General features: G+C 38.1%; 1 protein-coding gene across 1 annotated transcript in view; it reads right to left on the bottom strand.

Moving 5' to 3' along the window:
- Positions 1-26,493, bottom strand: part of LOC126475487 (fatty acid synthase-like) — a 412,274-nt gene that overhangs the window by 198,553 nt on the left and 187,228 nt on the right. Inside the window, exon 11 of the mRNA XM_050103394.1 lies at positions 10,523-10,712. Coding sequence (XP_049959351.1) covers positions 10,523-10,712 — 190 coding nt within the window. The remainder of the gene's footprint in view (positions 1-10,522; positions 10,713-26,493) is intronic.

Here is a 26,493-nt window from a genome sequence, read left to right on the forward strand (position 1 = left end):
ATACCCCTGCGGGACATTACAGCGGATTCTGTAGCACGCGCATTTGTATCCTCCTGGATAGCTCAATTTGGCTGTCCTTCTTTCATCCAGGGAAGGCAGTTTGAATCCCTCCTGTTTAACAAACTCTGCCTGCTCTACAGGGTGGATAAGTTCCGCACTACAGCTTACCACCCACAAGCAATGGACTGGTCGAGAAGTGGCACAGGACTCTGAAAGCAACACTCATGTGCCACGGTGGTGAGTGGTCCGACAACCTTTTCTGGGTTATGTTAGAAATACGCATGGCTTACAAGACAGACCTCCAGGCTTCACTTTCAGAGCTCCTGTATGGTGAGACCCTAATTTTCCCCACAGAGTTCATCAACAATTAAGCAATTCTTGACATATCCGACCTCCTTGCTCTGAGCATGTCTGGATGCACATAGCTGCAATCTGCATGCCAACTCCACGACCACACACCTATCCTCAGGTCTTTCTGCACTCCGAGCTGGACTTTTGCAAGTTCGTTATGTTACGGGATGACACAGTCAAACCGGTGTTACAGCTGCCTTACTCTGGCCCGCATTGAGTAATGGCTCACACAGACAATACTATGGACATTATCATCAATGGCTGTCAGCAGACAGTTTCCATTCAATGAGTGAAACCACCCTGGATGATTGAGGAATCTGTACCATACTCTCTCAAGTTGAGTGTTCCTCCGTCATGTAATGACCCCGATCTCATACAGAACGTCCACTCCTCTGCGCCCCACCATGATTATATGTTCACCGAGTCTACACCTGCGGTTAGCTCAGTTGTTGCGTATGATGATACTCTACCCTCATTTCACTCAGGCACTGTGTGTGACAATCCACAACCTCAGCCCCAAACACATGTTATGTGTGACATTACCCCGTCGCAAGTGTTGGCACCCAATAATGCCCCCACAGAGTGTTTTAGTGTTTCTCCTGAACTACATTATCCCCCCCTCCCCCAGTACTCCCTATATCCACTGTCGACAAAATTTGCATCTCAACCAAGCCTCTGGGTACCCATGTGATGAGCTTTCCTTGCAGCTCCACGAGGGAACCATCTTCATCCTCCGCATAGGGATCACTTCACGTGAGTCCACACACATGTCACATATCACCATTCTGTGCACAGTCCCTATCCCAAATGGGGTGGACATGGCTGGCATAGCTGCAACATTCAGCACCAATGGGATACTCAAGATTCGCATTCCCCTCTCTCCCTCTACTTCAATGCTGACATCCTCTGTGCCAGTCCAGTTCACGCATGCTGGTCGACCAGTCCCTCCCTCCCCACTGGATGGCGGACTATACCAACGCTAGTCCACCCTGCTAGTCCACCTCTATCAACCAGCAAGCATTCCACAACACCACTGCACAGGAAGACACCCACATACTTCCCCCAGCACTCCGCTCTCCCGGAAGGGAATGGGGGGGGGGGGGGGGTTTGGATCAGTGGCTCTGTGGCGCCAATTGACTGCCAATAACTACCACCTGTGAAGTGCAGAGTAAATGATCTTTGGGACTCGTTGTTCTTTGGTGTGGTCTTGGTGACTCGGGTGATGATGTTCATGTTGTATTTTTCTGTATTGTTTTCCTTGTGTTTTGTGTAATTATACAAACCTTAATAAAAGTGCCTTATCATAATAAGTTGGAGTTTTCCGTGTGTGGTCAGCTGCTATAGCCAGAAAACCCACAGAGTTATATTCTGAAGCAACTCTGTGCATTCACAAACAACATTCTTAGCCAAGAAAAGGGCAGTTGGAATTATCTTTGGTGTCAGTTTACAAATTTCATATAATCTTTCATACTCACAAATTCTATTATCATTGTATCTATTATACTGATACAAAAATTTGTGGTGTACCATCAAGAACTTTGCGGTCTTCATGTTGTATGGTAAGTTATGATACATGGTACGTTGTAGAAAAAAATCCATCATTTTATTGTAGTAATATTTGTTTACTGAAAAACTACAAAGTATTCATTTGTCTCCTCCTTTTGTTGCATGCACATCACAGAAATTTGGTGAGCACAAACAGCTGGTCTTCATGTAGCAAAGGACTATCACATGGCCAAATTCACTAGCCACCTGGTGAATGACCATCAACCACAAGAAGAATGTCATTGTACCACATCTCCTGCAGTGATTATGATAGTGTAATGAAAATAAATGCATGTTATATGACTTTATTGAATGAAATTAATGTTTTAAACAGTCTCTTTATGGCCACAAACAAACCAAATTCTATTATATTGCAGTTTTTAACATTCCAAGATTTTCAAGACTGTTTTATCTAATTTCAGTAATATAAATGTGACATAAAGCCATGGAGGAGAGAGGTGACCAGTATTATAATAATCAACAGTACTCCATTTAGACTGACTGGATCACAAAGGCAAAAGTCAAACATCAGGCAAGAAATGACTTTATTGCTCGTATGATGCAATGTGCAATATTTACTTCGTCAGGTATCCAGGAATCATTACTGCAAGTAGACATGGCATTTCAAGATGTATATGAAACAAACATTTGCAGACTAGTCTGCTCCAGCGGTTGAGGTTTTTTACTTAATACCTCATTTCACAACTGTAAATAAGTACTTGCTTAATAAACTGACAATAACTCCATTGTACACACATCAAAGAAAGTTTTGTGTCACCTCAGTTCCAAGAGTTCTGGAACCTGCACATAAAATTGGAAGAGAGATCAACATAAACGTCATTTCCGCCCTTCTTATTGCTCATGAAAACCACACATTTCATGTTGTACCACCACACAGCGAGACCTTCAGAGGTGGTGGTCCAAATTGCAGTGCACACCGGTACCTCTAATATCCAGTAGCACATCCTCTTGCATTGATGCATGCCTGTATTCGTCATGGCATACTATCCAAAAGCTCATCAAGGCACTGTAGGTCCACATTGTCCATAAAGAGCCCTTTTCAATCTATCCCAGGCATGTTCGATAGGGTTCATGTCTGGAGAACATGCTGGCCTCTCTAGTTGAGTGATGTCATTATCCAGAATGAAATCATTCACAAGATGTGCATGATGAGGGTACGAATTGTCATCCATGAAGATGAATGCCTCGCCAATATGCTACCGATATGGTTGCACTATCGTTTGGAGGATGGCATTCACGTATCATACAGCTGTTACGGCACCTTCTGTGAAACATACACACATGCATATGACCACCACAGTCTCTGGCAGCTGAAGCTACAGTTCTTCATTGGTTGAGGTGGCAATAGGTCCATAGACGCAAACGATTTGAAGAATAGTCTCACCATTAATCTCAGTGATCACGTAATTCACTCTATCTGAAGTGGACATGGTCTTGGTAATAAGGTGTCCCCTCCTGTTATGAATTAGTGGAGCTGTGTCAGCAATACACAAATTAGTGTCCAAATTACTCTGTAATACGAAGCATTAAGACTTAAGGACAGTAGTTGCTTCACCTAGGAGCCTCATTTGATTCACAGTATCTTCCATTTGACATTCTGCATTTCACGTTCCAAACAGCTGAGATGTTCTTCCTTTGTGGTTGTTTTGTTGTTTAATTTGATTAGCTGATTTTTTATACTACCTCTCCTCCCCCACCCCCCACCCCCTCCAGAATCCATAGGGCTTACTGATGTTTCAGTGCGAGAAGCTGAGCCTCTGGTTCTACTTGCCTGGGTGAGATTCCTATGAAATTAAGACATTTTTGTTCAGGGAGAGTTTGGACCATATCTTCTCCTGCTGGTCCATTATGGGTTGAGAAGAGGTGGAGCATTTTATAAGAATTAAGAGAGATTTGGATGAATAAGAGTTTATACATATTCCCCTCAGGAGATGCAGGTGAGGAAGAACAAGTACTCATATAGGGCAGGATTCTTACCAGAGCATGAAAGGGAACTACCTACTACCACAGCCATCACATTACATGTTAATGATGCTCATCAGAATATTGTTAGCTGTGCAGTCTGAGGCAGCTTGCCATGGTTAGCACAGCTCCCGCCGTCGGAGGTTCGTGTCTGCCCTCGGGCATGGGTGTGAGTCTTGTCCTTAGTGTAAGTTAGTTTAATTTAGATTAAGTAGTGTGTAAGCCTAGGGACCGATGACCTCAGTAGTTTGGTCCCATAGGAAGTTACCACAAATTTCCAATTTTTCCAGAATATTGTAGTAGCCGACAGGCATCTTTGTATGAAACAATAAGGAACTAAATTAATGCCACTCTGCTCTGACTAAGGTGCGGCACAGAAAATCAGCATCATACTCAGCTGCTATTCTAAGCATTCTGAGCAGGTGATTTTTGTCATGTTCTTGGTATTTATAGTCTGAATGGCAATTTTGCTTTAGAATGACTTACTCTGCACAATACTGGCAGCATTCTGTGTTCTTTGTTCCACTTTATAGTGACAAATTCTTCTCCTTCCATATTAGCTGGATTGACTTTCTCCACTTCTATTTGAGCCTGCATTTTTCATCATGGTGTATGGTTTCCACGGACATTAACTTTTTTTAATTTGGAACTTTTATGTTATTCATAGCTTATGGTGTCTCTCTGTGGATGTCACATTTTCAATCAACACCATGTCAGTATCTATTCATTTGTGTTTTTATATTTTTGGGATAGTGCCAATAATAGCATTCTCAAAAAAAAATTTTTTTTCAAAGTCTATAGTGATCAAAAGACATGTGGCCTACTCACAATGTCTACAGTATAACCAATGGGAAGCTCTAAAAATATGAATCCCACCTGGTGACTGAGCTATTTAGGTTTCAGTACATTTAAACATAAAAATACAAATAGCTGTGACAGTTATTGATTTATTATGTTTATTTTGCAGAAGGTTCATCTAAGTATTATTACCAACTATGCTCTAGTCCTAAACCTAATTAATGAAATGTGAATAAGACTCACTGGTGTATACTTGGGGTATTCTGGACCTCAATAGGTATGTCATTAAGACACTAGCTGTAGTCACTTGCTATCCTGCTCTAGGAACTCACTGGCATGTATTTTTCCTGCTAGTAATATAACTGAATCTTGGTAACAACATGTAATATTTTGCCAACTGTATGACAGATGAATTACTTCCTGACTAGCACAGAACTGTCCTGCTAAATCCACTTAATTTTTTGTGACTTTCCTTTGAATAACAGGGATAATTTTCATTTAATGTGTGAAGTGATGTTATCAATTTATGGTCTGGATGTCAGAAAAGTCACTCCATGTGAAAATTGCAGCTAATCTTGTCTTTTACATTCTGATTTATCTGTACTGGCCACCACTGGAACAATAAGGGAGACACGCAGGTTGCTTTCCTTCACTATCTCTGAGGTACAGTGGTCACCTGTAAAATAAAGGCTGCTATGGCTCATGGTTCCAGCCTCACTGAAGGTCAGCTTGTTAGCCTTTCTGTGACAAAGCTACAAGCTGCCAGATCGAAAATCAATAAGGAAATCTTTAGGAGTACTTCTCCACCAAATGTTGTTTTGCTACTGCCAGAGCCCCACAGTGTAAAGGCCAAAGAGTTATGATACTGCACAAATGATAATGTCTCTTTCCAATTCTACTGACATAATTTTTGCCAACTGTGAATACATATTTATTTATAAAATGCCACATTTCCATTCTACTTGTTTGTGACAATTACAGCAAGTAATCATAGACTGTTTTGAAGTCCAAAGTGAGTAACATCTTAATAATTGCTGCTGATATAGTCTCACTCATGCTATAGAGACTTCATGTTTTATTGAAATAAGCTTTCATTGTATGGTTATCACGGTAAATTGCATTGCATACATATTAGTACAGTGTGCTTTCAACAGTATTTTCCATTGGTTTATTGAACACAATAGTAATATCAGAGAAAAATTAATTTATCAATTCCCTGTGGGAATTGATAATATTCTGGGATATAAGAAGGAAGGGTCATCTGAAGCAGAAAAGTTTAGTAAACATGGAATGGCCATCTGAAGCAGAAAAATTTTGTAAACATGGGCTCTAAAATGTGTACCTTAAGAGTTATGAGCAATTCTTCACCTTCAGGACTTTAATTTAATCTATTCTGCTGCAAGTTCTTTGTCTTCCATATTCTGGTATTTGATAATATGGACCAAAAAATGAAAGAAATATCCTGTAAGTATTGGCTCTAAAGTGCATACCTTAAGAGTTATAATCACTTGTTCACCTTCACTATATCTCATTCTGTATTTAGGTTAAAACCAACAGTTGAGATCGCAATAATATTTGTTTATTTACCCTCTTCAGCTTATGTTAAAGCCATCTACAGAAATTTTGGCCCCCTATGATTGGTGCGAAGGGCTCCCCGGTTTTCTTATGATACCACAATTATACACAGGACAGTGTATTATTGTGGTATCATGAGAAAACTGAGAAACCACCAGCATCAGGACAGATACAATTTTGGTATCACGAGACAACTGAGGAGCCACCAGCACCAGCCATAGGGGGTCAGAAATTCTGAAGATGGCTTTAACATAAGCCAAAACTTGTAAATAAACAAATATTATTACAATCTTGACTGTTGGTTTCGACCTAAATATAGCACCAGGTCACTGTACTCCATCAACAATGTTGTCTAAATTTATATCTTGTACTGAACAAGTGCTCACAGCACATAATGTATGCATTTGAGAACTCATATTTACTAGACTTTATTGTTCATGTGAATGTCTCTGTCACTTTGCTGAATACTGACCATTTCTCCTGGGACACCATGTATGTTCCTCCACATTATTAATCCGAGAATGGTTAGGTAGTTTACTGATTCCATGCCTGTGGAAACCTACTAGTTCTGAGTTACAGATCAAAAGAATAAGTGCATGAGGAATGAGATCCTGAGTAAACATCTGGACAGTTTTGCTTGGAAAACAGCAGAGTTGTTATTGTGTAGTAGTAACATATGAAGCAGTTTTTTGCTCATTTTTCTTTAGACTATAACCAAAATGTGTCTAAGTTGTTAGCAACAAATACCACCCCTAATGGACACTCCCCTGGGATGGAAGTTGTAGGGCACAACAGCCTTTTTGGTCATCACATGAAAAATACTATATTCACACAGCACTTTACTTGAATATATGTCTTTTGTTAGGGCTCACCTGCTACTCTCTTCTTAAGAAATCAATATACAAGTATGATAACTTTTCACCAGCAATAATAGTGCACAGGAATGCTCAGTGAGTAGACTGATGATGTTCAAGCAAATATGCAGTAATACTCATCCCTGTAGTTTTTGTTGCTTTGAATTAAAGCATACAGTACTCACAAACTCGACTTCAGAACTTTACTTATGGAGTAAAAATCTCACACAGTGGTTGAATTGCCACAATTCATCACAAGTGTCAGTTATTGGGACCTTCTGGATGTTGTCAATCAAAGGAAATCCTCTTCTGATGTAACCTATCCAAAAAGGACTTGCTCCACAGACTATAGAAAGAATTTGAGCAGCAATCACTGCTTCCACATCTCTAATAAGCCCAAAGTGAACAATAAGTCACAAATTTATACTTTTTTCCACTTGTAACTCTATTTTAAAACTCTTATGTAATGTTCATATGTTTCAATAATGCAAAACCCAATACAGAACTGCAAGATAAATACGAGAACTTTAAGCCAAAAAATGACAATAAATACTCTCATGTGCCACAGTGTGGTCTCCAGCTGAGACGGCATTTGACATGAGGTAACAGGAACTTTGTGGCTGGCAGCTGGTAGCCAGTGGTTGCGGTAAGGCTAGGAAACTCTCGAGTGTAAACTGTTCTGATTTTGAAACAGCTAAGAGTTGTTTTGTGGAATTATTTCTGGAGGTTTTTGCTATTACTGGTGAGTTAGGAAGTGAAGCAAACTATCTTTGAGATACCATCAGACTGATAATTTAGCAGACAGCTGAAATGTGGTTTCAAAAGTGGGAATGAGGAGACTTGAACTCATGACTGTGTGTCTACATTTAAGGAATTTTCATGTTAGACCATAAGCTGATACAGCACTGTGACAGCTCAAGATGGAGACAACACTACCTCCAAACAGATCTGCATCTTACATTGCTACAAATCGTGTATATGGCCAGACTTAGAATTCTGAAGTGCTGCTGGTTTTATGGGCTGCATGAAGTGAACAACTTGGACTTAGCCTCTGCAGCGACCAGGTTTTATGTATAATACTAGACATCAACATGACAATTAAAGAGACTAATTCAACAATTTCCAAATGACCCACAATTGCAGAAGTTACAGTAGGAAATAACAACAATCTTCAGGCAGTGCAGAGGGCAACATTCATCTTGAAGTTACCTGTGATGACAAGAACAAGTAAATAACTGTTAATGATGTTGCCTATGTTCCAGGCCTTGTATATAACTTGCTGTTGATTAGTCAAATGATGAGATGTGGATTGTAAGTGTTGTTCAATGATGTGCAGTGTGGTGTACATAATAAAAGTCATGTTACTCTCTCTGGAAGACCAGTCACAACTGGAACTCAGGTAAGTGGCATGCACTGATTAGATGAAGTTTGTTGTATTCAAAGTGCATCCATGAAAACAGCATCACAAACAGTAACCTACAGAGTAATGGCATGCGCAACACTCAGTGGGTGGCAGCACATGACATTGAAGAGGCAACACAGCTGACACAAGCTGCTGATAGAGATGCTGTTTCTCTTGAATTGGAGCAAAGTACAACTGAGCAGGTAGAGAATGGAAATGTATGCACAGTCAGAAATTAGAAAACCATCATGTGAAAGGAAACAAAATTTCACATATTTTAATGATGATTTTGCTTCATTTGTTAGTATTTATGAGCCAAATTTGTATAAAGAAGTGGTGAGTCATGGTAATTATGAAAATAGAAGAAAGCCTTAAATGATGACTGTAAGTAATTAATTGAAAATGAGACACTGACTTTGACTGATTTATGACCAGACAGAATGGCAATCAATTCAAAATGGATATTCAAAGACAAAGAAACATCAAATAGTGAAAGTGAATGTTTTAAGGCTCATTCTGTTACAGAATGTTATACCAGATACCATGAATGGACTCTGATGAAACCTTCTCTCACCTTAAGCTAACAGCTGAATTTGATCCTGAAACTGACCAGACCAACGTTTGGACTACATTTGTATAAAGTGATCTTGATGAAGAAGTTTACTTTTGCTGGTGTGAATGATACATGAAAAAGAGGGAGGAGATGTAGGTTTATAAGTGGAAGAAGGAAATTCATGGTCTAAATTTGGCATCACAGGTTTGGTATCAGAAGACTGATGTAACATTATCTAAAAATGAACCTAAATAAGTTAAAATATGACTATCCTGCCACTTCTAGTTCCAGCACACTCAGTCAGGCACTACTGATTCCTCTTTCCCCACCCTTAACCTGCTATTTCTCCCACTTTCCCACCTCATACCAGATTGCTGCTCCCATCTGACGCATTTAAGCTGCATTCTGGTCAGAGCGTCCAGAGCTAGTGGTCATGTGTGTGAGAAGTATGCTTGCTTGTGTGAATGTGTGAGCGTTCTTCTTTCTAGAGGAAGGCTTTCACTGAAATCTTACTTGTAACAGTTAATTCAGCATGCCTTTCTGCAATTCAGCATGTTATATTCATGGTGAGTAGCAATCTATCCTTTTCATAATGTCTTAACTATTTCTCTTAATTACTTTAAAATTGCAGAATAACTTTTATTCCTAACATGAATCTTATGTCTTTTCAGTGGCCTCTGCCATCATTAATTTTACTCTTCTAGATAAAGATTCCACAAAGGATAAGTCAGGCTTATGTTTATGTTACATCTGACATATTGTTGATTTGTAGTATGATATACCCATAGATATATTAGAACTATTTAATATTATCTTACATTGGCCAGTTTTCATTAATACAACAGGCTAGCAATGTTACAATTATACATTCTGTTCTCATATGTGTATAGCCGGTTAAGCATCAGCAGTGCAACCAAGCGATGGGAATTAACATCTCAAGAACTTGTGGGGATTTCATGAACATCTGAATTTTTTTTCTTTACTTAATCATTGTAGACATAGTTTTTTAAACTTTGGTCTGTTTTGTAAATATATCATTGAATAAATAATATTTGATAATCTGGCAATGTGGTGAATGTGAATTTCATTTGTAAACTGGAAATGTGGTGAATGTGAATTTCATTTGTCAAAGTCAACTTTATAATCTGCTTTGATAGCACAGATGGCAGAGCACCTGCCTGTGAAAGGCAAAGATCCTGAGTCCAGAAAATAGTTTTAATCTGCTAGGAGGTTTCATATCAGCTCACACTCTGCTGCAGAGTGAAACTCTCATTCAGAACTCTATAATCTCTCAAAGGACCAAGTAGAGTAAAATCCAACATGAATATTCCTCATTACTTTTCCAAGAACTAATTTTTTATGTTCTTGTACCTTATAATTTAGGCCTTCTGATTATTTGTAACTGAATGAACACCAAAATGGAGAATAAAAAAGTGGACAAGATTAGAACTGAATGTGCACCTGCTGAAAGCATTGCTCCACCACTGAATTCCTTATTTCTCATAGCTTCTCCCCTGTAGTAAGCACTAAGCACTGCCTGTTGAGCTGTTAAGCAACCATCTGCATAGCCCGCTGCAATTTCCCCAAGTGAATGCCCTATGAAGCCATCTGCCTCCACTCCAGCTGCTCTCAGTAGAGTGACGAAGCATATCTGGAAAACATAAAAAGATTGTTCCTTAGTGTTGGTAACTATGATTAGCCTGTTCTATCAGATGAGCACAAATAATGTTAAATTACTTTCTAAATGCAATAATCATGTATTAATAATGGACTCAACAATCTCATTTTTGTGACCATATGTTTTTGTAATACACAGTGGCACTGTGGTGTGTACAAACAAATGACAAATCAGGAGTATATAGAACTAATCAGTTTATACACAAAATGATTATATGATAAGCAACATATAGTGTTGCACCAATAAAATGACGAATCTGGCCAAAAAATGTACAGCAAGTATCAATTGTGTAAGAGCTTAAAGTGTCACGCTGTGGAAACTTGAGACATATGTTTGTGTCATACACAGTGTTGCTTGATTATTGATGTCAAATCCTTCTACAACTGCAATTTTGTGCAAATAAGTCAATAAGAAGAGAATAGGACAGTACAACAAACTTAAATGCTTTGTTGAATGCAATACAGACCCGTTATTCAGACACTCTTGAAGACTATAAAAATATATTTCCAAGTGTGGGAAAATTTAATGTTACTGACAGGTACTTAAAGGAGATCAGATCTTTCCACTATGAAGCAACAAAAAACACCAGGAACAAGGTAATCTCAGGAAAGACTACAAAATACTATGTGTGGCAGAAGATGACCCTCTAACAAGTATTCAAGCCACGTCTTTTTCTTTGTCATTTTTAATGCATAAAGCCAAATAAAACATTATTAGAGAAAAAATTCATTACTGTTTTTTGGTAACTATCTTTGCTTGAAACCGGTACTTCAATGATCTTTGCTGACTTTTTATTCAAGAATTTTCTGCTTTGAGTAGAGAAATTACAAATCTGCAACAAGTGCACCAACTGTGTCTGGGCGATTTCATCTGAAATTACACAAGTCAAGAGTGAATGTGTCACATCACTATTTCAAATTTTGTTTTAAAAAAAATACATGATGAAGTTCCACATGATACCTCTCCAAAACTACAATAACTTGATTTTCAGATGACTTGTTCAAACGCTACAGACCTCTAAATGGGAGTATTTGTGAAAATGTCAAAAGGAAGGTTAAAATTGAAAAACTGTAATAAAGAAACCAAAAGTGATAGACATCTGAATTTATTTTCAATAAATACTGTGTTCCCAATACTATGAGACATAATTAATACATACACACTTCTTAGCCTCTGATTTCAAAGTTTGAGAATATGAATAGCCACAGGATGTTAATTGCCTTGGGAAATGAAAAAGTGGAAGGACTGCTAACTGTCAGCTATGACATTAATGCTTGAAAGTCTTAAACTATTGAAAAACATTTGTACATAAAGATTCAACAATCTGAAATTTTTTGGTTCTTTAGAAACAATTTTCTTCAAAACCCCCATCCTAAATTGTATGTTATTTAGTCATCATATTCAGGAAATGTACACTCAGGCAGGGCAATACTTGTTTGTACAAAATGTGATAAACTTTTTAGGTAGACCTGGCTCTACTCTCAAGGTTAAAAACCATGGACACTTAAATATTTAAACTGATCTCTGATCTTAAGTAAATGTCATGCAAAACTGGTATTTATGAATCAAAATAATTACTTTACAACATTATAAGTGAGTGGGGAAAAAATCATAATTTTGCTTGAAAGCATTTTATAACAAAAATGAGATACTGAATATTTATACCCATTTTTCTTTTTATGATATTATTCACAAATTATTATTGTCTTCTGTCATGATTTTACTTCTTCATGACTTTCCATGAATTAATATTGCCTACAATGTAGCAATCAACACTGCACTGTTGAAAAGAGTTCATTTGTTTTTTCATCTGCTTCCATTGAACTTGTATAGTCAGGCTGAATTTGCATACAGACAAGGAAGATTAAACAAGACCAGTACTTGGGAAATGGAAAATGCACACTGATCTTTTGATGATGGCCATGTGACAGCATTAGCAGGATCACAAGGTGTCATAAAGGAGATGGTTATATCTTGCAGCTCATGAGAGACACTTATTATCTGTCCACCCACCACTAATTGTCATACACACAATAAATGAAGTGGCTCACTACAAAGTCTTCTAATGTGCACTGGAAAAAACAGAATTCCCTTAATATACTTTCATTTAGAATTAAGAGTTTCATATTTGTTACTAATTATATATAAAAACAAAGATGAGGTGACTTACCGAACAAAAGCGCTGGCAGGTCGATAGACACACAAACAAACACAAACATACACACAAAATTCAAGCTTTCGCAACAAACTGTTGCCTCATCAGGAAAGAGGGAAGGAGAGGGGAAGACGAAAGGAAGTGGGTTTTAAGGGAGAGGGTAAGGAGTCATTCCAATCCCGGGAGCGGAAAGACTTACCTTAGGGGGAAAAAAGGACAGGTATACACTCGCACACACGCACATATCCATCCACACATACAGACACAAGCAGACATATTTAAATATGTCTGCTTGTGTCTGTATTTAAATATGTCTGCTTGTGTCTGTATGTGTGGATGGATATGTGCGTGTGTGCGAGTGTATACCTGTCCTTTTTTCCCCCTAAGGTAAGTCTTTCCGTTCCCGGGATTGGAATGACTCCTTACCCTCTCCCTTAAAACCCACTTCCTTTCGTCTTCCCCTCTCCTTCCCTCTTTCCTGATGAGGCAACAGTTTGTTGCGAAAGCTTGAATTTTGTGTGTATGTTGGTGTTTGTTTGTGTGTCTATCGACCTGCCAGCGCTTTTGTTCGGTAAGTCACCTCATCTTTGTTTTTATATATAATTTTTCCCACGTGGAATGTTTCCTTCCATTATATTGATATTTGTTACTAATGTTGATATGGTGTGTATAAATCCAGTAGCATCTCTTATATCATCAACAGCTTCATGCTAGAGATCAAATCTTGTTGCAATGTGTTTACAGAGTCCTACTACCCCATCACATGCACTTTTCCTATGACCTGTTGCTAAAAATATCCATTTTCTGCCTAAAGTCTTGTACTACAGTGTTGATCAAGCTGATAAAGCTGAAAGCAGTTTTTATAATGAGATGCTGCACCATCAGTCACATACACATGATTGGGAAATGGATGGCCCCTACGAGCTACGTCATCAATTATCAGTGTAGCATGCATTTCCACTATCAAGAATGAGATCACCACTGACAGTAGCAAAACAGTGTGATGTTACAAGGAAGTGAGCAACACAAGTGAATATTGATACCTGTAATGTGCGCCAGTGGTAACTTTGAATTTTGTTTTGCAAAGCTGTAGACCATTTCCCAGCAAAGTTGAAATGAAGAACTAATGTGTCAGTATTCTGAGATGTAGCCGACTTTACTTCTGCTATGGCCTGCCTCTGAGTCCTCCAGATATGATGGTGAACTACTGCTTTTACGACCCAATGACTAACCTCTGTAACCAACTTCTCTGGCTCTACTGTCTTCTTCGACAACTCTCTTCCTTCTCACAATGCAGAGGTTACATCATTGTCAGTATCCTGAAGGTGTAATGCTTCAACAGTCATCACTTCAGTGCCAGGATGCATTGCACACTCCTGCAACCAACATTTATCTTGAAGCTCTTGACATATACATGAAAACAACAGGTCCAACTCTGTGTACTTCTCTCCTGTGACACTGCTTATGGCAAAACAAACAAGTTTCAAATTAGTGCAGTAAATGCCTGTGCATACTCTCCTCACTGGCTGGCATTTTATCCATTTTGGTCATGAAGAGTAGAGTTTTGTGAGACCGATTTTTAAATTTGGAGATATGCTTCTCTTATTGATCTTATGATATATCTGTTTTACCTTTCTAACTTTTTCACCATTTTCACTAACAGGGATAACATCAGCCTGGTTAGAACTTTGCCTGCTGCAAACTTTTTCATCATTTACGTAATATTCCAGAGCAACAGTTAGCATATCATCTTGCAGTGGATGTCCCCAGTAAGAATCTGGGCATGCCCAAGTACCTTTCTCATTCTTTATTTAAAGAGCTCTTGAAATCAAATAATGTGAGGAAGTGAGTATGCACTTCTTTATCTGCTGCTTAGAGTAGCTACCTGGTATCAGAATCGGTAATTGTACCTTCTCAGTATAGATGGCTGCAGAGATAGCAGTATTTAGGTTTCGAAACCACACATCACATTTCATGCACATATTATTATCTTCATTTTCTGCACCAAGTGCATCTACATTATACACCTCACAAAGTTTTGAAGATGTTGCTTGTGTAAAACTTGTTTCTATTTCTTCCACTTGTCTTTTACATACTGTTTTCTTCTTGTGCATCTTACCTTTCCTGGGCATTTAAGAGGGGGGGGGGGGGGGGCAGAGAGGGGGTACAGTAGGGGCTACAGCAGAAATCAGCAACTTCACACCCAGGAATATGAACATCTGGACTCTCTTCTTCAGTTTTATATTTGGGTGATGATGACTGTTCTGTTGGGTTGCCACTAAATTTCTTCTTATAGTGAGTGTAGCAATTCCTGCACAATGGATGTGATGGTAATACCATTACTTGAGAACCAAGATATTTCTGCAGTACCTCTGACAGATTTCCAATAACTGTGAAGAGTTTTTCAAATTTCTTAAACACCACTTTCTTGGGACTTTTTTCACTGTCCACACACTTCACTCTTTCACTACTGCATTTCCTCACTGACATTGTATCTAACAAAAAGTTCAAACCAAACACAAAACTCGATGCAGAATGGTTTATGTACAAGTTCTCACTCATAGTTATAACCACAAGACCACTGCAAACAATGTTGCCAACATGCATATTTTACATTAGAAATTCAGTGATGTGAAATATGAAGAATGTTGAAAAATTTGTACTTCATTACACAGAAAAATATTGCTCACTGTGTTTACACTGACTACAAACATATTAACCAAACAATATTTTGTGTAATTCTCAAAAGTTTTTGGATGGTGATTTTCGAGTAAATAATTAATAAAAACTCATAAAAGTGCAATTTTTTATATTTTTAGTAATAAATATTCACATAACACATATAGCTGCAGCAGAGAAGATACTTTTTATAATTACCTCAGTAGCATCTGGTAATACGATAGAAAAGAGGGTGTTCTATGACTTTCAAAACCGGAAAAAAATTTAAGTTAAAAAATTAAGTTGGATATCATATTTTCATCTTAAATTTGTAAGTTAAAGGAAGCCCATAAGTGAATGGGTGTCAAATAAATTTCAACACATCTGCCTGGTATACAGTACTTTAAGTTTTATAATATATATATATTTATCTACTGTTTTAAGAGCTATTTACAAAACAAAGAGTGGTAACATTTACAAAAATTAAGATAAAATGAAAATACTTTATTTCTTAATACTTATGATACAGAGGTCTAATATATATTTTTCCAGAGAAATTCATTACCACGAGTTGACAAGACTGGCCTGATTTGAAATTAAATCACCCGCCTTAGTTGTTAATGTGATTACCAAGCAGTCAGTGTCATGTTAGTTCTATTCAATCACTGAGTGTACCTTGTAAGGATCCAATGTCAATATTGCAATTGAAATGAGTTTGCAAAATTTTCCGAAAATGTCAAGCAGAAATATGGAATAGAATACACAATGAGAAAAGTACCTTCAATATGTTTCACTGAAGTAAACAGAAGTACATCAAACATACTGGACAATGAAACTTATTTTCTACTGCTGTCTAAAAGAAAAGATGAGTATTAAAAATTAATTCTCTTATATACTTCCCTTCCCTGTTGGAGTTAATAACTGCCAAAATAGTAATGTGCTTTGTAGAAGGGCGATTTCATTTAGGCCTATCGAAACTTATGCAACCTGTAAAGCTAACTGTATAATTTATGGGAGTCTCATATACCATCATGAATTTTGTTGCATGTTTGAAAAATTTTAAATAGTACTATTTATCGAGCAGAGAGTGTTAATAAGATCTTGTTGCATGTGTGGTTAAATATCCTTTAAACATATCATATGCTAATTAAAGCATGTTGATACAACATCCTGTGTCTTACATGATTAACACATGCTATATGGTGTATCTTAAATGATTACCAAACATCTTAAATAATTTGATTCTGATCCTGTCAGAACTGTGCAAACTTCCACAAATGGATATATTATTGTACATGATGATAAATTGGTCCTGTAAAATATTCTATTTCATGCTGGACCAAACTGATTTTGGAATGGGCACCAAAATCCAAACTTAACCAACAGAATTTAAGTTCATATGACAAACCCATGAGATCTGATTTTGGATAGGTCTATGTCATAAGACAGAAACTTAATTTGAAAATAATCACTTCTCTGGTGCTGTGAGGAATACTGGACTTACACAGTATCATGTACAACATATTTTACTGTTCATCTAGACCAAATTTGTTATTCAAATGACCAGCTTTGGTTTCACATGAACCATTGTAAGATCTGTAGATAGGAATGAGACAACTAACCAACATGCAATCTATGACTATAGCCTCTTGGTTAATTACACAATCAAAATTGTGTAAGGAATAACTCAGTAACTGGAGATATTAAAAAACTGACCAACTACAAAGTTAATGGAAGTGAAAATTAAAGTATTAGTCATTTGTCGTTGTAACAGTTTACTATAGTAGCCAATTTTGTTATTTTGTATTGTTACACTGATTGTGATGTGATCGTAGTAATGATGGATAGGAGAATATTTTTCCTAGGAAGACCAGATAAGCAGTTGTTAGCATCCCATTTCAATGAGAGAACAAGCACCCCACTTCAATGAAAGAACATCAATATGATAGGCATAGAGGAATTATGGGCACAGTTTAAACTAAGTGTAAATTGCACTCTTGAAAAGTGTGCTGAGTAAGTTGATAAAGGACAGAAAAAACAGACAGTGGTTTAATAACAAAATTCAGTGAAGGTTGAAGAAGATGAGACTGCTGCATTCTCAGTTCAAAAAGAACATGCAAATGATAACAGGCAAAAGTTAATAGAAATTTTTTAAAAGAAATAGAAAGAATGATGCATGAAGCACACACCTTCTACCACCATTCATCAGCAAAAGATCTTGCTGAGAACTCATGAAAATTTTAGTTATATGTAAAATTGTGAAATGGACAAAGGATTCCATCAAATAGCCTATAAAGACTCTAGCATAAACTCTGGCCAAGAGTGTGTGACAGCGATTGCAGCATACACTGGTGGTTGAAAACGATTACTAACAGACTGGCATATGTAAACAAATGTAGGATAGTTTACTTGAAAGATAGTTTCCATTTGTTCATGAGCTGAAAATAGCTGGCAGGGGTGTTATTTGTGCCATATATGGTTGCAATAATTCTGGGCAATAAAGTGATCAAAAGTCTTTCTACAGAGTCCCAAGGAATAAATAAATGTGAGTATTAATGTAAATCTGTGGTTAGTGTCTTCCAGTGAGTTAGTTGTACTTCTAATAATTGAGAAAGTTGTTATTTCTAACTTGGCTTTTATTATTTTTAGATGTAAACAGTGGGTTATTCATAGTAGGAGGGCAGATGTTGACAAAATATTTAGAAAAGAAGACCCAGAGCATTTAAATAGGAGTCATGTAGTAGGCTCTGATCATTTCGTAGAGAAACAAGAACTTACAAAGTCAAGGGTAAGAATTGTCTGTAAAGCAATAAAATGGCTATATTTAATAACTGTCCAATGATTTGTTATATTACTGCTGCTACATGTAACATTTTTTCTCCTCATTTCAGTATTTGGCCTGGCTCTGTTCCTTCTGTTTTGCCTCACAGAAAAGAAAATAATTTCAAACCAAGCCCAAAGAAGAGAAAGCAAGAAGAGAAAGTATATATGATTCATTAAATGCCATCTTGTGTCCATTACTTTACATATGAGAGCTAAATCCAAGACATCTCATACTTCATTTCATGCGTGTATTACATGCTAGTTGTTGTTGTTGTGGTCTTCAGTCCTGAGACTGGTTTGATGCATCTTCCATGCTACTCTATCCTGTGCAAGCTTCTTCATCTCCCAGTACTTACTGCAACCTACATCCTTCTGAATCTGCTTAGTGTATTCATCTCTTGGTCTCCCTCTACGATTTTTACCCTCCACGCTGCCCTACAATGATAAATATGTGATCCCAACATGACCTACCAACCGGTCCCTTCTTCTTGTCAAGTTGTGCCACAAACTCCTCTTCTCCCCAATTCTATTCAATACCTCCTCATTAGTTATGTGATCTACCCACCTAATCTTCAGCTTTCTTCTATAGCACCACATTTCAAAAGCTTCTATTCTCTTCTTGTCCAGACTATTTATCGTGCATGTTTCACTTCCATACATGGCTACACTCTTTCCATACTTTCAGAAACGAATTCCTGACGCTTAAATTTATACTCCATGTTAACAAATTTCTCTTCTTCAGAAACGCTTTCTTTGCCATTGCCAGTTTACATTTTATATCCTCTCTACTTCGACCATCATCACTTATTTTGCTCCCCAAATAGCAAAACTCCTTTACTACTTTAAGTGTCTCATTTCCTAATCTAATTCCCTCAGCATCACCCAACTTAATTCGGCTACATTCCATTATCCTCATTTTGCTTTTGTTGATGTTCACCTTATATCCTCCTTTCAAGACACTGTCCATTCCGTTCAACTGCTCTTCCAAGTCCTTTGCTGTCTATGACAGAATTACAATGTCATCGGCGAACCTCAAAGTTTTTATTTCTTCTCCATGGATTTTAATTCCTACTCCAAATTTTTCTTTTGTTTTCTTTACTGCTTGCTCAATATACAGATTGAATAACATCAGGGAGAGGCTACAACCCTGTCTTACTCCCTTCCCAAACACTGCTTCCCTTTCACACCCCTCGACTCTTATAACTGCCATCTGGTTTCTGTACAAATTGTAAATAGTCTTTTGCTCCCTGTATTTTACCCCTGCCACCTTTAGAATTTGAAAGAGAGTATTCCAGTCAACATTGTCAACAGGTTTCTCTAAGTCTACAAATGCTAGAAACGTAGGTTTGCCTTTCTTTAATTTTTCTTCTAAGATAAGTTGTAAGGTTAGTATTGCCTCACATGTTCCAACATTTCTAGTTGCTAGCAGGCGATCAAAATATAGTTATCTTTTCGAGCCACTAGATGTCACTGCTGTGTGCTGTCTCATGCAGAACTAATGCATTCTTGCATACGTTTCTACTATTATATTTATAGGCTATTTGTTTCTGTTCAGTCACTCATTGATCAGTCTGGTGTGACAATAGAGAACAGAAAAAGGAAAGCTGAAGTTTTAAATTTTGCATTTAAGAAATCATTCATGTAGGATGATCATAGAAACATACTGTTGTTTGACCGTCACATGGATTCCCATATAGAGGACATAGTAATAGATCTTCCTGGCATAGAGAACCTACTGAAAGAGTTGGAAACAAATAAGTCACCACTTGCAGGTGGAATCCCTGCTCTGTTTTACAAAGAGTACTCTATTGCACTGGTCCTTTGTTTAGCTTGCATTTATTGTGAATCTTTCATCCTGCTCAAAGTACCAAATGGCTGGAAAAAAGTGCAGCTGACTCTTGTGTATGAGAAGGGTAAAAGAACACACCTGCAAAAGTCGAGACCAATATCGGCAACAACTGTTTGCTATAGAATTCTAGAAGATATTCTGAATTTGAACACAAAAAAATCCTTGAGACAGAAAAGCTTCTGTCTACAAATCAGCTTAGATTTGGAAAACACTGCTCATGTGACAATCAGCTTGTCCCTTTCTCACATAATATACCATGAAGCATGGATAAAGGGCAGCCAGCAGATTCCATATTCCTAGATTTCCTAAAAGCATTGACACTGTGCCCAACTACAGACAGTTAACAAAAGTCTGAGCATATGGATTAGGTTCTAAAGATATGTGAATAACTTGGAATGGAAATGAAATGAGTGTATGGCATCATTGGCTGGGAGGCCCTATCCAGGGATGGGTGATGAGGATGAAATGATGATGAGGACAACACAACACCCAGTCCCCAAGGGGAGAAAATCTCCAACCTGGCTGGGAATTGAACCTGCGCCCGCTTGAATGGGAGGCGAACATTTTACCACCCAGCTAAGCAGCTGAACAGTAACTTGAAGACTTCTAAAGAATAGAATCGAGTATGTTGTCCTTGACAATGAGTGTTCATCGGAGACAAAGGTATCATCTGGTGTGTCCCAAGGAAGTGTGACAATGCTGCTCTTATTCTTTATTTACATAAATTATCTGACAGACAGGATGAGCAGCAATCAGCTACTGTTTCCCGATGACACTTGATGGAGTACAGGAAGGTGTCATCCTTCAGTGACTGTAAGAGAATACAAGACAACTTAGACAAAATTTCCAGTTGATGTTATGGAACAACAGCTTATTCTGAATGTAGAAAAATACATTAATGCAGGTGGGCAAAAACAATCCCATATTGTTCAAATATGAAATTCGTAGTGTGCTGCTTAACACAGTCATTCCGACTAAATATCTATGCATAATGTTGCAAAATGATATAAAATGTAATGAGCATGTAAGGACAGTAGGAGGGAAGGTGGATGGTTGACTGCAATTTATTGTGAAAATTTTAGAAAATTGTAGCTCATCTATACAGAAAAACACATATAGAACACTAGTGCAGCCCATTCTTGAGTAGCGTTTGAGTGCTTGGGATCCCTTGCAGGTCAGATTAAAGGAATACACTGCAAGATTTGTTACCAATAGGTCTGATCCCATGCAAGGATTATGGAGATGCTTTGTAAACTGAGATGGGAATCTGTGAATGGAAGATAACATTATTTTTGTGAAACACTATTGAGAAAACTTAGAGAACTGGTGTTTGAAGCTGAAAGCAGAATGTTTCTATTGTTGCCAGCATACATTTTGTATTATGACCACAAAGAATAGATAAGAAATTAGAACTCATAAAGAGGCATGTAGGCAATTCTTTATCCCTCATTTTATTTTTGAGTGGAACAGGCAAAGAAGTGACTATTAGTGGTGCAAGGTACTCTCTGCCATGCACCATATGTTGGCTTGAGAGGTATGTATAAGTTTGTTATTAACTAATAACTGTGTAAAATCATAGTAAACAATTAAGAAAGGTTCAGAATAGATTTAATGATACAAGAACAGCATCATTTAAACCACGATTAAATAGTTAAGGTGATTTGGCTATTGAAAATGATAGAATATAAGCCACTGCAGTAAGGATTCTAAATAAGGCAACATGTGTAATTTCCAGAATATTGGCAATCCAGAAGAAAGGCGCCACAAAAAACCAAGAGTTATCACTGCAGGATGAGGCAGATTTTTGTGCCTGAAAGCCCTGTGAGAAAGAATTTCCACTGCCAGAATGTTATGAATTGTCTTGCAAAATGTAAATACCAGTAACATAATTGTTTCATCTCAAACTATCATAAATAGACTGAATAAAAGAGGCCTTCATGCTGGCTGAACTTTAAGGCTCCCAGCTATTCAGTATGAAAATCATGCATGATATGTTTTGTGGTGCCAACAAGATCAAAATTGGACAATGGATCAATGAGATCAAATCCTCTTTACAGATGAATCATGCTTTGGTTTGCATTTAGATTCAAGAAGAGTATTCATTAGAAGGTGATCAGGTGATACAGAAAGGCTTTGGAATGTACAGGTGATCCATAAATTTCAAGCAGTTTCTATCATGGTCTGGGGACAAATAGCAAGCATGGGAAAATGAACCTTTTGGAACACACTAAGCAAATCTCTATATTTATAATGTTTTGCAACCATTGGCACTTCTGAAAACTGAAGAGTATGGGCCCTGATCTATATCTCTGGGATAACTTTCAAAGAAAAGCTTTAGAAGTGTGTGTGTGTGTGTGTGTGTGTGTGTGTGTGTGTGTGTATGTGTGTGCACCTGGATCAGCTGTATGCTCAGCTTAGACATCACTGGCAGAACGTTCTTCAAGATGAGATTTCCCATCTCATTTCACCAGTATCAAGGTGCTGAGTTGTATGTAACTCAAGAGGAGATGCTACTACTTACTGATGGAAAAAACATACTGACAATGCTCTACCCCACACATCCAGAATTGCTATAGAGTGGCTCCAAGAACACTCTTCTGAGTTTAAACACTTGTGATGCCCACCAAACTCTCCAGGCACAAACATTATTGAGCGTATCAGGGATGCCTTGCCTCCACCTCTTTGTATGTTACGGATTTATGGACAGCACTGCAGGATTCATGGTGTCATCCCCCCCCTCCTGCACAACTTCAGACATAAATTGAATCCATACCACATCTTGTTGCACACAATATTAGGCAGGTGTATAAGTTGATTTGGTTCTTCAGTAATATCAATATGCTAGAAGACAATCCAGTGAGGAAAGAGATCACACATCTAGGAACAGGATTTACCAACAACAGATAGATGGTGAACTCTATTACACATTTTAAGCAGCAATTAAGTGCCTTTCAATTCCAACCCTTTGATGCATGAATGATACATATACTTCAATAAATAGCTGCACCAGAATTAATGAAGATAATAACAGAAATACTGAAAAAGTGGAACACTTCTGGGAATTTCTAGAGGATGAAATGCTAAAGTTGCAAGGAACAATATACAGTACCACTGGGCAACATCAATCTGCAAACAGTAAGTGAGAAAAAAATTGTAGAAAAATGGTTGGAGAATATCCAGCTCATGAAAGAAGAATGGTGAAAGGCCCATAGGACTGTGCAAAGCATTTAACCTCAAGTTCCTGTCCACAACCTTTAAAAAGTCACAAGTCTAGTATCTGGCTGTTCATTGGCCACTCTTGTTTCCAACATAATGTCCATGAACAGTTGGGTAGTGTGCTCCAAGTTCAGAGGTGCTCCTCCTTCAGAGACTGTTTATGCATCTTGCTAGTACATCTTATCTTGTGGACACCCTACTGATCACAAACAATCTGTTGACAGACTAAATGCTGACAGGCACCAGCAGGGGCACCGTAATCACTGATAGGCAGTGATAACACTTCACATTAAGCAGCCAGCAACCTTCATTGGTGCCTCAAAATCCTCCAACCACGGCTCTCCCAGGACTCCATGCATGCAGCAGCAATAGTGGTGTTGCAATAGAGGCAACTAACTTGCATTCATGCATCCTGTGTCTATCAAGCACTCATGGATTTTCCTCCGTCTACTATGTAATTAAGTCATGGTTCAACCTCCAGCAGGCATCTGTTCTCTCAGGTCCGGCCAAGCTCCAGCCATCTTCAGCGGACCAGCTGTTGGAGCTCTTCACTGAGTTTATGCGGCACCATGACACAGCTCCAGCAGCCGCCAGTGATGACACTTAACACTGAGCAGCCAGCAACCTTCGTTGGTGCCTTCCAAATTCTCTGACCATGGCTTTCCCAGGACTCCATGCTACTGTACCAGTAGTTGTACTATAAAATGTCAAATGTGTACTTGTGCTGGTGTGATCAATGGACTGACGTCACTACAGACTTTGATTATGTTACTTATTTCTGATCAAAGACAATCATTTCCACTGTTACTCACATGTCCTATTTGGAAATTAACATCTGTTTTGATGCTGCAATAAAAGTGTACATAAATGTAGCCTGGAGTCATCACTGATCAGTTGTTTGCATGCAATATTTCCAAAGAAATGATGCAAAAGTTTGTGACAAGGTAAAAACATCATTTCACAGTGTAATCATTTGGTCTTACATCAATCAGACTCAGCTCTCACCATGTCCCACCTGATTGCTGCCTTCTGTCTGAGCCCAATGCTGCCCCACTCACTACAAGAAGATGCATCTATGGTTGGCCATCCCTGCAAGTGTGAAGAAATACTTTGAGCCTCTTCTTCTGGGTAACTCATGACAATGTGTTGTTTTTCTCATGCTTTGTCATTCTTCTTTTCATTCCTGTGATGTACACCTTTCTCAGGCTTTTGCACATGCTTCTTTTGTTGCATTTCATTTGTATGGTATGGCTCCTTCTTGTTCCCCTTTGCGTATCATCTTTTCTGTTTCTTCAGGACAATGGTAGTGGTTTGATTCTTGTCTATGGGCCCGCCGATGTGGCCGAGCAGTTCTAGGCACTTCAGTCTGGAACTGCTCAACCGCTACAGTCGCAGGTTCGAATCCTGCCTCAGGCATGGATGTGTGTGATGTCATTAAGTTAGTTCGGTTTAAGTAGTTCTAAGTTCTAGGGGACTAATGACCTCAGATGTTAAGTCCCATAGTGCTCAGAGCCATTAGCCATTAGTCTTGTCTATGGCCCTATGTCAGTTTCTGTTACATGGCATGTTTCACATACCCTGAGGATGTTTTTCTCTACTGATCTTTTCTGTTTACTTGCTCCTATACTCATTGTCTGATCCACCCTTCAGGCATCATGCATGCTCAGCCCACCCACACTCATTGTTTCTGTGCTGTGTATCACATTTTTGGACCTTATGGATATTCTTGATTTGAGCATCCATAGTGCTTCCATCACTTTGTTCCAGCTCTGCCCCCAAGGCCTATTCTTTCCCCTTTTGTTTGCTGTTTTCAGGCTTTTCTTTTCTGACGATCCCCGCTCCACAAGCTTTGTGGTTGTTTCACAGTTGTGTTTCCGGTAGCAACATTGGTCAAGTCTTGCCTCCCGGTGCCACTAGTGACCTGTCAGCCACTGTACTGTTGTACTGGCAGCCACACTGGTTGAGCCCTATCTCCCAGCACGTCAGCATCCCACTTGGAGACTGTCACTCCTATGGTGGCCACACTGGATGAGCCATGTCTCCCAGTGCCACCACTATCTACGACGATCCCACCACCACAATGGCATTTTTGCTCCACTGGTTGCTCTTGTGGCTTCTACATCTCATGTACATGCACCTCACCAATTGGCTCTAGGTGATCACCTGGTTTGCTTTGCATGGGCTACCAGCTTGTTGTCCCTAGCACTGCTTTCACTCCTTCTGGGACCCACTTCACCACATAGCCATGTCAGTGTGTACCTCAAGTGCCATAGTTCTCCTGCATGTTTTTCTTTTTCCTTTTTTCTTTTCCCCTCCATTTCACGCTTGTTATACACAAAAAAAAGGCAATTATTAAGCAAACTGTGACTAAAAGAGTTTCCAAAGTTAAATTTTTAGGTGAAATACTGAAATCTTTTGAAATTAAAACAAGCATAAGGCAGAGAGATGGACTGTCTCCATTATTATTAAAATGCATTTAGCAGAATGTAACATGGGAAAGGAGGTTGCAGAAAAAATGACTAGAAATTTCATTTAAAAAAACTGCATACATGACAACAATTAAAGATGCACTAAAATATATGGATCAAAATATGGAAAAATAAGGATAGTTAAAGAATTTAATTACTTGAATGAAAACAGCACTCCATTTTCTTAAGAAGAACTGCCCAAATAATAATAATAATAATAATAATAATAACATTAAAACACAGTTTCATCCAAGAGATATTTATGATCTGGTCATAGTTCACAATCTAAATTTGAAACAGAAAAACAGCTGTTATATTTCAAGAACCCTGATAGATCATGTCATCACAAACATACCTCAAATTTCATGTATCAAATACTGTAATTTCAGCCCATGACACCCTGTTATTAGAAATAATGGACAACTCAGAACTCAATGATGTCACTTCTATGAAAGTAAAGCAAGCGAAAGAAACTAATATAAACATATTAAATGTTGTGCTTGTATCAGAAAAAGGGAGTTATTTGTATGTGCTGCAATTCAACTACATGCCCTAAGAAAACAAAAATGTAATGAGGAAGTTGGG

This window comes from Schistocerca serialis, chromosome 4 (genome assembly GCF_023864345.2).
Source record: "Schistocerca serialis cubense isolate TAMUIC-IGC-003099 chromosome 4, iqSchSeri2.2, whole genome shotgun sequence".
Classification (NCBI taxonomy): Eukaryota; Metazoa; Arthropoda; class Insecta; order Orthoptera; family Acrididae; genus Schistocerca; species Schistocerca serialis.